Source organism: Condylura cristata, unplaced genomic scaffold (genome assembly GCF_000260355.1).
Source record: "Condylura cristata isolate star-nosed mole 26May11 unplaced genomic scaffold, ConCri1.0 scaffold00002, whole genome shotgun sequence".
Lineage (NCBI taxonomy): Eukaryota > Metazoa > Chordata > Mammalia > Eulipotyphla > Talpidae > Condylura > Condylura cristata.
In genome coordinates this window covers 25494186-25508179 of record NW_004567103.1, presented here as the reverse complement: position 1 = coordinate 25508179, position 13994 = coordinate 25494186, and the positions used below count along the sequence as shown (strand labels likewise).

The 13994-nt window shown below is 41.2% G+C and overlaps 1 protein-coding gene across 1 annotated transcript in view; it reads left to right on the top strand.

Moving 5' to 3' along the window:
• The window catches only part of LOC101627752 (aldehyde oxidase 2-like), a 78011-nt gene extending 66990 nt beyond the window's left edge, over positions 1-11021 (top strand). Inside the window, 2 exon segments of the mRNA XM_012724752.1 lie at positions 8055-8149; positions 9850-11021. Coding sequence (XP_012580206.1) covers positions 8055-8108 — 54 coding nt within the window. The 3' untranslated portion in view covers positions 8109-8149; positions 9850-11021.
• The last annotated feature ends 2973 nt before the right edge of the window (positions 11022-13994 follow it).

The following is a 13994-nucleotide window of genomic DNA, read 5'->3' as shown; positions in this document are numbered from 1 at the left end:
TCTGGTGAATCCTCTCACCATCTGCATCTCTGGCCTGTACCCCAGTTCTGTATGAATAAATAAATAAATCTTTAAAAAAAATAGATACATGGTTTCTGAATAGCACCTCATATTATAATAAGGTGTGATAGTAAAAACATTGTTTTGATCTTTATAAATGTAACACATGTCCATTATGTAAAAATTAGAAAATGCTGAAAAGAGGAAAATTGAAATTAGTCAAATCTCACTAGCTAGAAATAACTATTTCTAGGGTGTGTGTATATTTGTAAATGCACACAGCATACACATGTACTTTTCACCATCATGTATCTCTATACGTATATACACCTTATTTACATACTCATTTGACAAAATCAGGCTATCCATAACATATCTGAAAAGATTTGAACAGTATAACTAGGAGATGCACTTTGGAGCCTTTATTCACAGGAAGTCTGGATTGAGAAGGTGCTTTCCCCGTGCAGTATCACTCAGAAAATAGTTGCTTAACCCTATAAAGAAAGCACCTAGCCAAATGTGTTATTTTTATTCACAGTCACTTGAATAAGCTTCGGCGCAGAGGTGGGATGTAATTTTATAAGCCTCTGGTTATTGAGGCTTACTGGGAGTGACCATTTATCGTTCATTCTTATCCTGACCTACAATATCCCTGTCTGTTCCACTGACCTCACGTATATTTAACGTGATGAAACTATAGGCTTGTTGAAATCCTTGCAGGCCTTCAGGGCTGCAAGAGTTGCCCAGCTGCATCCACACAGAGAAGACAGCCACCCTCAGCTACCCTCAGCCACCCTCAGACTTAGGAGAAAACGTGGACTTCACACACCTTTTACCCTAGAAATGAAAGTTCCTTTGCCTGGACTATTGAAAACAACCCAGCATCCTGGAAATAAAGGAATTTATTTTCCAGGAACCAGACCATTTGAAGACTATCTCCCCAGGGGAGACAGAAGTCCTGACTCTCCGTGTAACAAAGAGGATGAGAAACACACAAATAGAGATTCCTCTGCTACTACCCGTCATGGAAAAGGGCAGTGTGCCTCTCTCCATTGTCACACACAGCAGAAATGTAGGAGTTGCTATCTCTCTGTCACACTCAGCACCCAGCCTCACCCTGGCCGTTATTTTTAACTCCTAGCAATCACGCACACTAGTTTCTCAGTCACTCCTCATTCACTCACTACACAAACTCTGGTTGGGTGTCTGTGAGGTGTCAGGCACTGCTCTCGGTGCTGGGAATACACCGGGGGATGACACAGAGCGAGCTCTGCATTCTTGCAGCTTTCTTTCCAGAGAGCCGAAGCCCAATGCCAGCTCTCTAGCCTGGTCAGCTCAGCATCCTGACTGGTCTCCCCACATCCACTGGAGCAGAGATTTAGGGTGTGACAAATATGATCATGTCACTAGCACATAGACAAGGCAAAAAGGTCCATTTTCCCTCCTAAGATAAAGCTAAAACATTTTAACCTGCCATGCCTGTAAACCTGCAAATTTCCAGTGTGGCCAGCTCCCTCTCACATCTCCAGCCAGGCGTCGCTCCCTGGCCCTCTCGCTCCACTCCAACCACACTTACCCGCTTCTGACTGTTCCTGCTCTCAAGGACAGGGGCCTTCACCAAGCACTCCCTCTGTTTGGAACAACCTTCTCTCTCCTCCTGTTCACTCTTCGTATTTTAACCAGATTCTAGCAATGAGCCTGACACTTTCCTTCTTACAGAGTATCAGGTGCCAAGAGTATAGGCGTGATGCAGGCTCACAGGTCCCTGCTTCCAAGTTGTTTGCAGCATAGCAGGGAAGAAAGACAAATAATTCTTGTAAATTGTAAGTGCGTTTACTAACTCTGAGTCACTCCTCTTTGTCAATAGAACAACATGATTACAAAACTGTTAGCTTAACCTTCACCTCTTCTTAAAATTAAAGAGGCCCCCGACTCAGATCATTCATCAGACAGTTATTCACTCACTAACATGGGTGTTGAGCTACTGCCATGTACCACACGTTGCTAGGGAGCTAAAGAAATAGTGAACCAAACCATCCCTATCCTCCTGGAGCTTACAGTCTAAGGGGGAATGTCAGAAGGTAAACAAGCAAACACAATATATAAGTTCAGGTGGTGAAAGTTACTGTTAAGCAAACTGGAAGAGTAGGGAGCTAGAATGTGAGAAGGACATTATTTGGGATTATTTGAAATAGCTCGTAGGAGAACTTTTCTCTGGGGGATTCATGTGTGAGCCAAAGCCTGAATGAAGTGGGGAGCAAGCATAAGTTGGTCATGTGTGACAGGCAGAGAACAGCTAATGCAAAGGTCCTGTGGTTGTTTCAGTGGGTTCAAAGCAGCCTGGGACTAAGCAGTTCTCACAAATTTCCATCTTCATAACTCTCTAATCTTGCCTTTCTAGCAGAAAACTTGTAACTGAAAGACTGCAATTGTTCCCATTAGCAGAGGGAAAAAAGAAATAGAAATGTGTGACCACACCACTTATCTTCACATCAGTGGGGGGGACTGGAGAGTTCTTTCAATCAGCAGCTTTCCTGGCACCCTGCCTCTCTCATGATCCAGGTCTGCTCTCTTTAGATCTTTAGAAATGATGGCCCATATACAAGAAGTCCTCCTAGAGTTCAGATGTTACAAGGAGAGGGGCACCCCAGAACCCCCTCACCCATTTCATATCGAGGTTGCCCTGTAATACTGACACCTTGACTCCTCACACAGGCTGGTTTCCTTAAAGCATCTTGGAACACATCTGAACCTATATCAGAATCTACATTTGATTGAACTGTAGTACAATACAACATTTTTTTAAGTGATAACCTTTTTTTATTTCTTTTTTAAATTTTTTTGTAATAGTTTATTTTTACATCATTTTGTGCATTTTTTCATCTCAGTTGCAATCCCCAAGGGCTTCCCATCAATACAACATTTTTTTAATCAAAATACATAGTGATTCACACTGGCATACAATACTGTGTTATGCAAAAAAAAATTGTTTATTGAGAAATGCAAATACTAACACTGAATTTGGCTTTTGAATAATGTCATCAAAACAAAATTTGTTCTGACAAGAAAGTCAGGTCTGTGAGCTAGAAAATAAACATTGGAAAGTCCAAAACCTCCTCTTTGATTAACCTCTTTCTCACCATAAAGTAAATAAAGCTTACTTATAACTCTTTTTTAAATAGAAATGATGGTCAACTACTCAGATCTACTTTTCCAGTAGTTAAATAAAATAATGCATGTACAATTACTATGTAAATACAGTCCATTCTGTAAATATTGGAGTTAAGGTCTCCCCCAAAACATGTAACTATTAACAACATTCCTCAAAATATGCTTCTCCCAAAGGACTTAAAAAGAGTTTTCCATATTAAATCAAGTTGACCTGCTCAGGGCAGAAAAAAACAACTCTTAAGACCAGCAACCTCATTTTCATGGAAAATTAGTTTCAAGCTTCCATAAAGAAGCAGACAAGAAGCAATATAAAGGCTACAGCTTGCTGCAAGTTCTATTTGAACGAGCCTCTGCTATACTACAAGGTTTTGACTCCTGCAGCTGTGGCTTCCTCCATCAGCGATGTTTGATTATTGCTGTGCACGCAGCCCTCCTCAGGCTTCTGGGCAGTTTCTCCCCTGAGCCCAACAGCAGCCTGACAGCCAGACAGGGCAAGAATACTGCTGATAGAGAGATATAACTTCCAAGATATAACTTCCTTTTTGGTAGTGGAAGAAGGAAAAATGTGTCTCTTGGATTATGTGGTTTGTATTATCATTTAAAATTCCACAAGGAAAAAGTCAATTGCCCTTAGAACTAGGTAGGAAACACCTAATTAACACTTTAAAACAAGGATTTTTCTTTTGAAATAGTGATCGCATTTTTTTTTTTTTAATCTTCAAGAGGTGAAGATATTTGAGATCCACATCCTTAAAGAATAGGAAAAAAAATACCTTGGAGAATCTGGCAAGACAGACACAAAAAACCTTTTGCCTCATTCGTACTAGCAGAAAAAAGTTATTAAAGTAACTACGAAAGCATGGCTTGTGTGGGTCACCATAGCTGGAAGCCACTGAGAGCCAAGGAGTACATTCAGTTTCCACCTCCTAGTAGCTAAAACCAGACAACTTAGCTTAGAAAGACATTTGTAAACAGAAATCAGCCCAGCCCACATTTTGAAGGGAAAGATTTATGATGCTGACTCATAAGAAATTTTTGCAAACACAGTCAATTGCTATGTCGTATGTTACATTGGGGTCTGACTTATATAACTTAATGGGGAAAAGTTATCTCATTCTAGCCCAATTACAAATGGCAAGGTCTGTCTTACCCTGTTATTCTCTCTCTTTAAAAAAAAAAATTTATTTATACATATAAGAACTGGGGTACAAGCCAGAGGTGTGGGGAGTGGGGAGGTAAAAGGATCCACCAGAGACAGAGTGGGGAGTAGAACAGGCAGATGTACTGAAACACACTTCTGAGGGGAGCAGTGGGAGACAGGAGAAGTCTGTTGTGCCATGCGGGTCAGCTCCCTGGCTGGGGAATCGAACTCATGCTGCAGTGGCTGCAGATAGCTTCACAGTGCTTCACTTGAACCCTGTATGCCTTACCTCCACCCTCCCCCCACCCCAGGGCCCATCATCCTGTTACTGTCTAAGATTGGGTTGTGTCTGGAGACCCTTACCCTAATACAGCCCCCTCCCCATCCCCCATTCTCTTCCTTCTATATCTCTGCTGCTCTCTCCATCCAGAGAACATTTTCCCCTCCCTTTTTCTTTGTATTTCAGGTGCCCAGAGCCTTAAAAGTGCCACCTAGTTGGTTTGGTAAAGGGAGACCTTCCTGCCAGATGAAGGAGGAAAGCACATTCCCTGTGTGCTGCCAACCTGGTTTACCTACACGACTCTCAGCTCCTTCGCCCTCCAAACACTAGTCCCCTACCCCATAACCTAGGCACAGCCTTGCATATCTCTGAGTGGGAGGAGGTATGCTCCCTATCCTTCAAGCCTGCATTCCATTTCCAGTGTTGTTTCCAACAAGTAGAAACATGTTGTCTCCAAGCTGTTCTGCTGGAAGCTAAGCCACAGACAATTGGCAGGGCCTGAAAGCAGCACAAACACTCAGGCACATGGGTCTGTGAGACAGAGCACAGACGTCACAGCACCTCTCAGGGGCTGACTCAGTGCGGAAGCTCCCACAGCACCTTCCTCAGGATGCTAAGCCTATCACCCTCGCCTCACGTGTGCACATACGCACACACGCTGGCTCACACACGTCTATACACAGGTGCACACACACACTCACAAGGGCATGCACTCACTCTTCACCTCTTTCTTCTCATCATTGCTCTCACACTTCCTTGGGGGAAATTTTATTGGTGTTCTAACAGGCTGTGAAGCTGGGTGCCCAGTGAAGATGTTCTTGCCAGGATGCAGGGGCTGTATTTTGTTCCCTGGGATACTTGATGACTAATAATTCACACAGTGACCTTTCAGAAAGCTGGAGGGGGCTTGCCTAATACTGTTATTGCTATTTTTGTATCTAAAAACTCTCCTTCCTGGTCTCTGGAAGATTACTTTCTTTGGTTGTAAGAAATAGAGGAAGGGAGGGCACCTAAAAAAAAAAAAAAAAAAAGAAGGCAGCAAAATGGGAGTCTTCCGTCAGTGATGCAGAACCTGAAACAGGAAAGGGCAGCCGTCTCTGGTTGGTGGTCCACTGTTTTAGCTCAGCGGTTAAGACATGGGACCTGGCATCAGACAGACCTGGGTTGGACTCTCAGCTCTGCCTTTGATGATTTCTTTAATTTCTCTAATCGCCCATTTTCCTTATCTATAAAGTAGGATGGAAGGTATATGGAGATTATAATCCTACTGACTTTACAGGGTTATTATAAAGATTGGATAATACATGAAAAACATTTAGCAGTTGTCCCACATAACAAACGGTCAAAATACATTGTTGATGACAGTGATGATGGCAGTAATATGGTAGTGGTGGTAAGGATAAAAATGAGCGACTCACAAGACCACCTTCAGGTTCGATGATTGACTTGGTAAACTCTCAGAATTTAAAAACAAAAAAGGCTGTTAAACAATAGTTATGGTTTATTTTAGTGAAAGTATACAAATTAACATCAACAAAGAAAAAAGCAAAACCGAGCGAGCAGATGAAAGCTCCCAGCTGTCTTTCTCCTCTAGAGTCACACAGACAGCACTTAATTCTCCCAACAACATGTGAGAAGACTCACAAAGTTTTGCCAACCAGGGCAGCTCATCTGAGCTTTGGTGCCAGAATTCTTACTGGAGATTAAGCACATAGGTATAGAACACCTGCATAGTTGACTTTAGTTATGTGGTTACTCAGTCTCCAGTCCTTCAGAGACCAAATGATACCACATGGCCCAAAGTCTCAGGTAACAAAGACAGTGTGACTTAGCAAAATATTTCAAAGGTTGAGGTATTATCTCCCAGGAGCTGGTCAAGAGCTAAGCCTTTCTCTCAATGTGCAGGGTTTTGAACAGACTAGGCCGACTGAGTTTTTCTTTAGCTGCACAAGGAAGAATCCTGGAATGAGAGCAACCACCACTGGCCTTGAGACCAGGAGACGGGGCCCAGCTAGACCTCAGAAATTAAAATCTAAGTAAAAGCTGAATCTGTCTTGACTCATAGTGAATATATTGCCTTAATTAAAAATATCAGAAACCAAGTAGAGAGAGGAGGGTGGAGGAAGGGGGTGACAGCACCATGCAAGTGAGAAGGTGAAGGGAAGGAAGTTACAATAGGCCAGTGAAGGTGGCTTAAGTGCTAGGGCAAGGACCTCTTTGAGGTAAAAAAAGAAAGATATCTCCTCACTCAAGGAGCTATGGAATAATAGAGAACCAAGAAGACTGAGGCAGCAAGTGAGTGAGTGTGGAGTTAAGTCCCAGAGCAGAAGGTACCTCTGGAGCCCTGGTCTGGGAACAGGTTTTGGAACAGGTTTTGCAAGAAACTAAAAATTGCCATCACCTTTAGGAGAAGAAATAACCTGAATCTATCTCAGACCGGGCTAAGGAACCCTGTTCAGTATCCAACCCAGGTTATAGAACAGACTGACTCTAAATAAGATAGCCAAGTTATCCCCACAGAAGTTGTTAAGAGAATAAGAGAAATCCCTTTGAGAAGAGTGAACTAACCCACCACTTACATTTCAATACAGATCAAAAGTAAATAATAAGAATCGAATTTGTAAAGATATCCTGACTATTGAGATCTGGGTTGGTTTTTTGTTTTTGTATTTTTGTCCTTTTTTAATTTCTCAAAAATAAATATTAGGGGCAAAGCTTTTTGTTACTTACACAACTTTCTATTATTTATGAGAAGTTGTTTTTATTTTTAACACCTTATCCCTGAAAGTGTACCTTTAGAACAAAAACATGACAAGAACAGAGAAGCTTATGTTCTGCCTTTAGGTCAAACCAAAGTTGGGGAATTCCCAGCAGAGAAATCAGACACAGAGAACCACAAGAAAGACAAACAAGTACCTTCTGTAGCCCAGGAGGGTGACATGAGCCTGGAGTTCATCTAGCAAGGGCACTGTACCACACACACTATTTGGCTAACAATTAGCTCTGCTAGGTCTCGGCAGAACAGAGCAGGTATGGAACTCCAGCTCAAACACACCTCTCAGCCCAATCACTTTCCCTTGTCTATCCTCCTCCCCCCAGGTATTGGCATATATTTGCTATGCTATATTAGCTTTTGATACATTTGCATATGATGCATTGGCATATGATACATTTGCATATGATATATTTGCATATGATACATTTGGGGGGATTCACAGCGGTGACACAAAGAAGATAACTAATAAATCAAAATGACTTCTTAGCAGCAATAAAGGTAGCATGATCACAGCACCCACCCAGCTTTTCAGAGTTGTCATTTGAATGATACAGTTCAATTCCCCAGGAAACTTCTGCTTCCTCCCATCAGAAAAGTTTTCAAAACTACATACATGATATTATTTTTCTGGTGACATATTGCAATGGTATGATCATATTAAGTGTTTTATTTGCATTCTTTTGTAGATCCCAAGAGATGACCCTCAGACATTTAAACCTTGGTCAATCCCTATAGCTTAACGTGCTCTCATTTCCTAAAAGGTGATTTCAAGGAGCTAAAGGTAACTACCTACAAAGAAAAAAAAAAATAGTCTATCTAGTGTTCTTTCAGACTGTATTCGGTGGAAATTTAGATGTATGTTGATGAAGTTTCATTTTTAAATTTTACCCACAATTTTACCCCTTTTTGACTAAACACAAATGACTTTGGTGCTGCTAAAGGAAAGTGTGAGGCTTTATCCTCATAGCAGCTTCTCTAATTTTAAAAGAAAATATGAGAATGCTACAGATTAAGATGTTCAGAAGTTCCTACTCCCTGATTCTTTCCATGAGCACAAATTCAGTGCAAAACACCAAACTGAAATCTATTGATTACTCATTAATAATTAACTAGTAGGGTTTCAAAGCATTTTCTGCTTAATTCTACTGCTACAAATTTGTATTGCTACTTAACACTACATGTGGGGCACTGAAGGCTTTGAAGGGTGGCCACCTAAACTTTATAAATGCTGACAAAAAGAAACATTTTCAGTATTTTAGAAAATGAAGCTTTTGCTTTTCTGCACATTAATGGACAATAACAGAAAAACTGAAAGCAAAAGAGGTATGAGAAGGCAATCAATCTAATTTTCCAATTAAATGTTCAAAGCAAGCAACCAGCATTTACATATATATATTTAATTCCATTGTGCTTTGTCAGATAAGAAAAATTTGCAATGATACTTTGTCTAAATGACACGGAATAATTGATGAGAGTTTTGGTTCTCCTTTCACAAGGACAACAAATGTCAATATGTCAACATTTTAAATTGTATCTGAATTTATCAAAAAGTACTAACCTAAAATCATCCAAGTATGAAAGGCAGAATACGTATGTAATTGTTCTCTTCTCACTCTTCCTTTTCCTTCCCTCTCTCTTCTCTTTCTCCCTCCCTTCCTGCCCCCCCCACATTACTTGTGTAACGAGACACAAAGTGCACAGCATCATGCCTAACAGCAATACTAAATAAAGGATAACTATACATACAGAGGGATACACATGCTCAGATTTGTTAATACCAACATTTTAAAAGCATTTTGGAGGCCCTCCCTAGTGGCACAACAGGTTAGAGCACAGCACTGCAGGCTGGCTGCAGCTGTCTCAGTGCAAGTTCAAATCCAGCCCCAGAGGTGACCACATGGCGTGGCAGACCTCTCCTGACCCACCCGCTGCTCCCCTCAGCAGTGTACTTCATCCATCTGCCTGTTCTGCTCCCCGCTCTGTCTCTGGTCAATCCTCTCACGGCCCCTGCATCCCTGGCCTGTTCCCCAGTTCTATATACATAAATATAAAAATAAAAAAAAAAAGAAGTGAGCAGGTCATTAAGACATTAAGAACACACACACACACACACACACACACACATTGGAGACCACCAGGGAACTGGGTTGTCAAGATTTTGTACAGACTTTACAAATATAGACCGCTCGCAGATTGCAAGACAAATTTAAAAGCCAAGAAACAAAAACTTTTAAAAGAAGCGCTTGCTACTTTACCACTTAGAACTAATTTGTGTGTCAGAATTTTCTTCATGTTGTCAGTTAAAACAAAATGCAGATATAAATTACATTCTGTCTTTAACTGCCATCCTTGACCTACCTAAATGGTTGTATTCATATCTGTGAAATGTGCTGGTCCAATTTTTCAACTATCTATTATCCTCCCCAAACTGAGAAATCTGTACACTTTGTTTTATAAGTATTCTCTTTTTCTTTTTTTCAGGTTTTAACAAGTGAAAAGATGGCTTGTTATTCCAAACTGATACTCCTATACTGTTGTGAACAAAATGACAAAATGTAGAAATATAATTCAAATCTGATTACATCAAGATGAGGAATGAATCATTATTTACTTAGACTTTCCAGCCTAGAGGCCACCAAACACTGTAATATCCACATTAAGCAACGTCAATGCTGATTTGTCTCTGAAGATATGATGTAAATATTGCTGTTAAAAACAAAATTTTCTTTTCTGTGACCATCCAACTTAACTGAATTGGTAATATGCATATGGTTGGAATGAAAGACACATCTCAGGTGATAAATATGATTACTTTCCCCAGAGATTTGTTTGATTCAGTAGCCATAGAGTTACAATAACACTAGAGTTCTGCAAAGTTTGGATTGGTTTGGTCTGTTTTTACGGAAGTTCGATATGGGTCCACGTATGTGCGTTTGACAGACAAGGGGTGGGATTTTCCTCGCGTAGGATTCAGAGAGGAAATACAAAAATACTTTCAATGTATTATCATCAAACCCTTTATTCTACTTGCTTATGGAAACCATCAATCTTGTATCAATTTCAAAAAACCTTCATTGCTCAGTTACTCTTATGCTGAAGTGGGTAACACAAAGCAATGTAGTCACCATTCTATTGTGTTTTAAAACAAGCAAGATCCATCAAATTCCACTTATTTTGAGTTTTGGAGGCCCTCAGAGGAGAAATCAGTATATGAATTAGGCCTTATTTGTCAGGAAAGAGGCTGACACTCTACCTTCCGGAATTCACACAACTAGGTTCACCAACCACCAGCTGCTCTGACTCCTGAAGTGGTGAAGGAGGCAAGATTCAGCTGAGAGCATCTGGTGAACGGTGAGGAGAGGTTGAGATGTCCTTGCCACGCAACCAGGGGAGGCTGGAGCCACTGGGGGCCAAGAGCAGTCTGATCAGAGGCCAGGACAAAGGTGCACCTGAGTCCAAGGGAGGAAGTGGGACAGAAGCACAAAGAGAAAGAAGGTAGGAGCTGGAGGATGTTGGGCAGGACAAAAATAATGCAAAACACATGGACTGAAGACCTGGGGCACTGGTGGGCGTGGCCGGGATGAAGTAAGCTGAAAGTAGTAAAAAAAATGTTTTGGCTTTTTGAAAATAAAATTCCTAACTGGGTGATCTAAAAGGAATGTGAAGAATGTGTCTTATCATTTGCATCATTTTAAATAATGGTAAATGCAATTTGTATTTTTTTAAATTGGGTCTATTGGAGTTAAGAGTGATGAATGCATATTTATCTTACATTTATCATGATTGAGACTAATAAAGCAATAAAAAGAGGGACCTGGGTAAAAATAGTGAGTGTGAGCTGAGGCACTAAAATCTTGACACATTTGAAAATAAGACATATTTGAAGTCACATACAAGAAACTAGTACTCTGGGCTCAATAAACATTATTTAAAAATGAAGTATATTAAATTTAATAATAAAGTCTTGCAGGGCTCTCCCTGGTGGCGCAACAAGTTAAAGCACAGCACTATGAAGCTAGCCACAGCCGCCTCAGCATGAGTTCAATCCCCAGCCAGGGAGATGACCCACAGGGTGCAGCAGACCTCTCCTGACCTGCCCACTGCTCCCCTCAGCAGTGTACTTCGTGGATCTGCCTGTTCTGCTCCCCGCTCTGTCTCTGGTGAATCCTCTCACTGTCCCTACACCTATGGCCTATACCCCAGTTCTGTATGCATAAATAAATAAACCTTTTAAAAATAATAATATAGTCAAAAGTATAAAAAATTACATAGTGCAAAGATACTTCCCCCTCTGAGCAATTTTTACACAAGCAGAGTGTAACCACTGTGATTAGCAACTTTTTTCCTTCAGCCAGTTCCCTGAATCCCTCACCACACTTGTCAAGCACTACTCTTAACTGTTCCCACACACAATGGGACACAAAGGCCAAGTGTTGGGATGTCAGGGGCCACCTAAGGTGACACCTGAGATACATCAGCTGACCCACTGAGCCACGTGCTGCTCCGTCTCTGTCCAGACAGTTCTACCAGCAGGACCCTCACACCCCTCACAGTGAAACCCTGCAATGCTCATTTTGGCCTGTGAAACTTCCTATTTCTTCCTCTGGTCTTGGGCAAACAGAACACATTTGTACTCAGGCCTTTTGGGCCTGGATGTTCTGAGGGGACTTTCTCTCCTGTAAAAGAAAAATGGTCTGTTCCCTGCTCCTGGAAGAGTAAATTAAGTCTTGGTGTCTCATAAAACTGGGTAGACAAATGGAAAAAAAAAAAAAAAGATGCTTTCTGAATCACATCATGAACAGAAAAAATTTAAAAATTAGGCAGATAGTTGGGGTCAGAAAATAAAGGCATTTTCTTAGTCTTGCTACCACAACCTTCAATGAATGTATCTTAAAATATCACTGAGTGAATTGCAAAACAAGAGTGTTCTTTCCTTCACACAGCCACCCCTAACTTCATATTCAGATGATGTCACCAGCTGTCTGGCTGGTCTTACTCCAAGCAATTCTGCACATAGCTGTCAGGATAATCTTCTCAGCAACTGTCACCACCCACTCGCTCAGAGTACAGAGTCGCATTCAGTAGGACTTCTCCCAAAACAACTTTGCTATGGGTTGCATAGTGGCCACATTAAGTTTTTGTCTGCCTGGGGTCTTTTCCTTTGGGAAGGTGACTGCTCTCCATTCCCTGGGATGCAGGCAGGCTGCCGGGAAAGGCATAGGACAAGCTGCGTCAGAGGCTCTCTCCTAAGAGTTAGACTCTTGAGCTAGGTACTCAAGGTTAAAAGGCCACTGGATTGCCTGAGGGCTGAGCTGTGGAGATCTTGTATAAAACTCCACACTGGGATCCTCAAAGACAGTCAATTCCTTCATGTCAAGGCCTTGTTCTTTAGCTCCATCCTCAACTCTTTGAAGTATCCAATGTCTTTCCAGTTACGTTTGTTTCCTAGGACCAGGTAAGAAAATGCCACAGACTGAGTGGACTAAATATCCTCTTATAATTCTGAAGACTGAAGTCCAAAATCAAAGGGACATTATTCCAGGAAAGAATTCTTCCTTGCCTCTTCTGATGGCTCCTGGCTTTCCTTGGCCTACAGCTGTCTCTGTCCAATCTCTGCCTCTGTCATCAAATGGGCTTCTTCCTGGATATAGCGGACCCAGGGAGAATTTCACTTCAGCATTTCCTGTAACATGTCATCTCAACTGGGAATTCCTAGGTGGATGAGTTTTATTGTACAATGTGCTCTGAGGCTACCACTTCTGTACTGGTTAGTTTTGGGAAAATGATTTAAAAGAAAATCATTTCTACCCAAGAAAGACCTAAGGAAACCTCCAACATAGTTTTAACTAAGTTGCACTCTAACTTAATTCATTGTAAAAGTAGATCCTGAAATGTATCATAAGACAAAGGTTCTAAGGGTTTTGGGCAATAAATAAATTCACATTAAATTTATTTAATGATAATCAATGGACTTCTTTTGGAAGAATCATGGCTATCAATTATAATTTACTTTGGAAGTAAAACAACCCTACTTACTCATAAAATTGCTGTGAAAAATTGTAAAACAGTAAAACCCTCTACTATGATCACTCTATTACCAGTACTAATAATAGTATGTACCAAATACTACCAATAGTAGTAATTTTACTATTACTGCTAGTAGTGTTACTGAGACTGCTAATATTACCATTACTTCCAGTGATAACAGTAATAAAGCAATGACTAAGTTCTAGTATTTTAGTTGCTTTTCCATTTTGAGAAATTACCTTTATATCACATGAGGCCCCCCCAAAAGTGAAATTTAAAGCTTATAAAAAGATTCAGGGCCCTCTCTGGTGGTGCAACAGGTTAAAACTCAGCATTGTGTGGCCCTCCCTGGTGGCGCAGGGGGGTAAAGCACTGCACTGAGAAGCTTAAGCCACTTCCGCATGAGTTCGATCCTGCCTGCCCAGGAGGTGACCACATGGTGTGGCAGACCTCCCCTAACTGCCCACTGCTCCCCTCAGCAGTGTACATAGTCGATCTGCCTGTTCTCCTCCCCACTCTGTCTCTGGTGAAGCCTCTCACCTCCCCTGAGCCTCTGTCCTGTACCCCAGTTCTGTATGTACAAATAAATAAATCTTTTT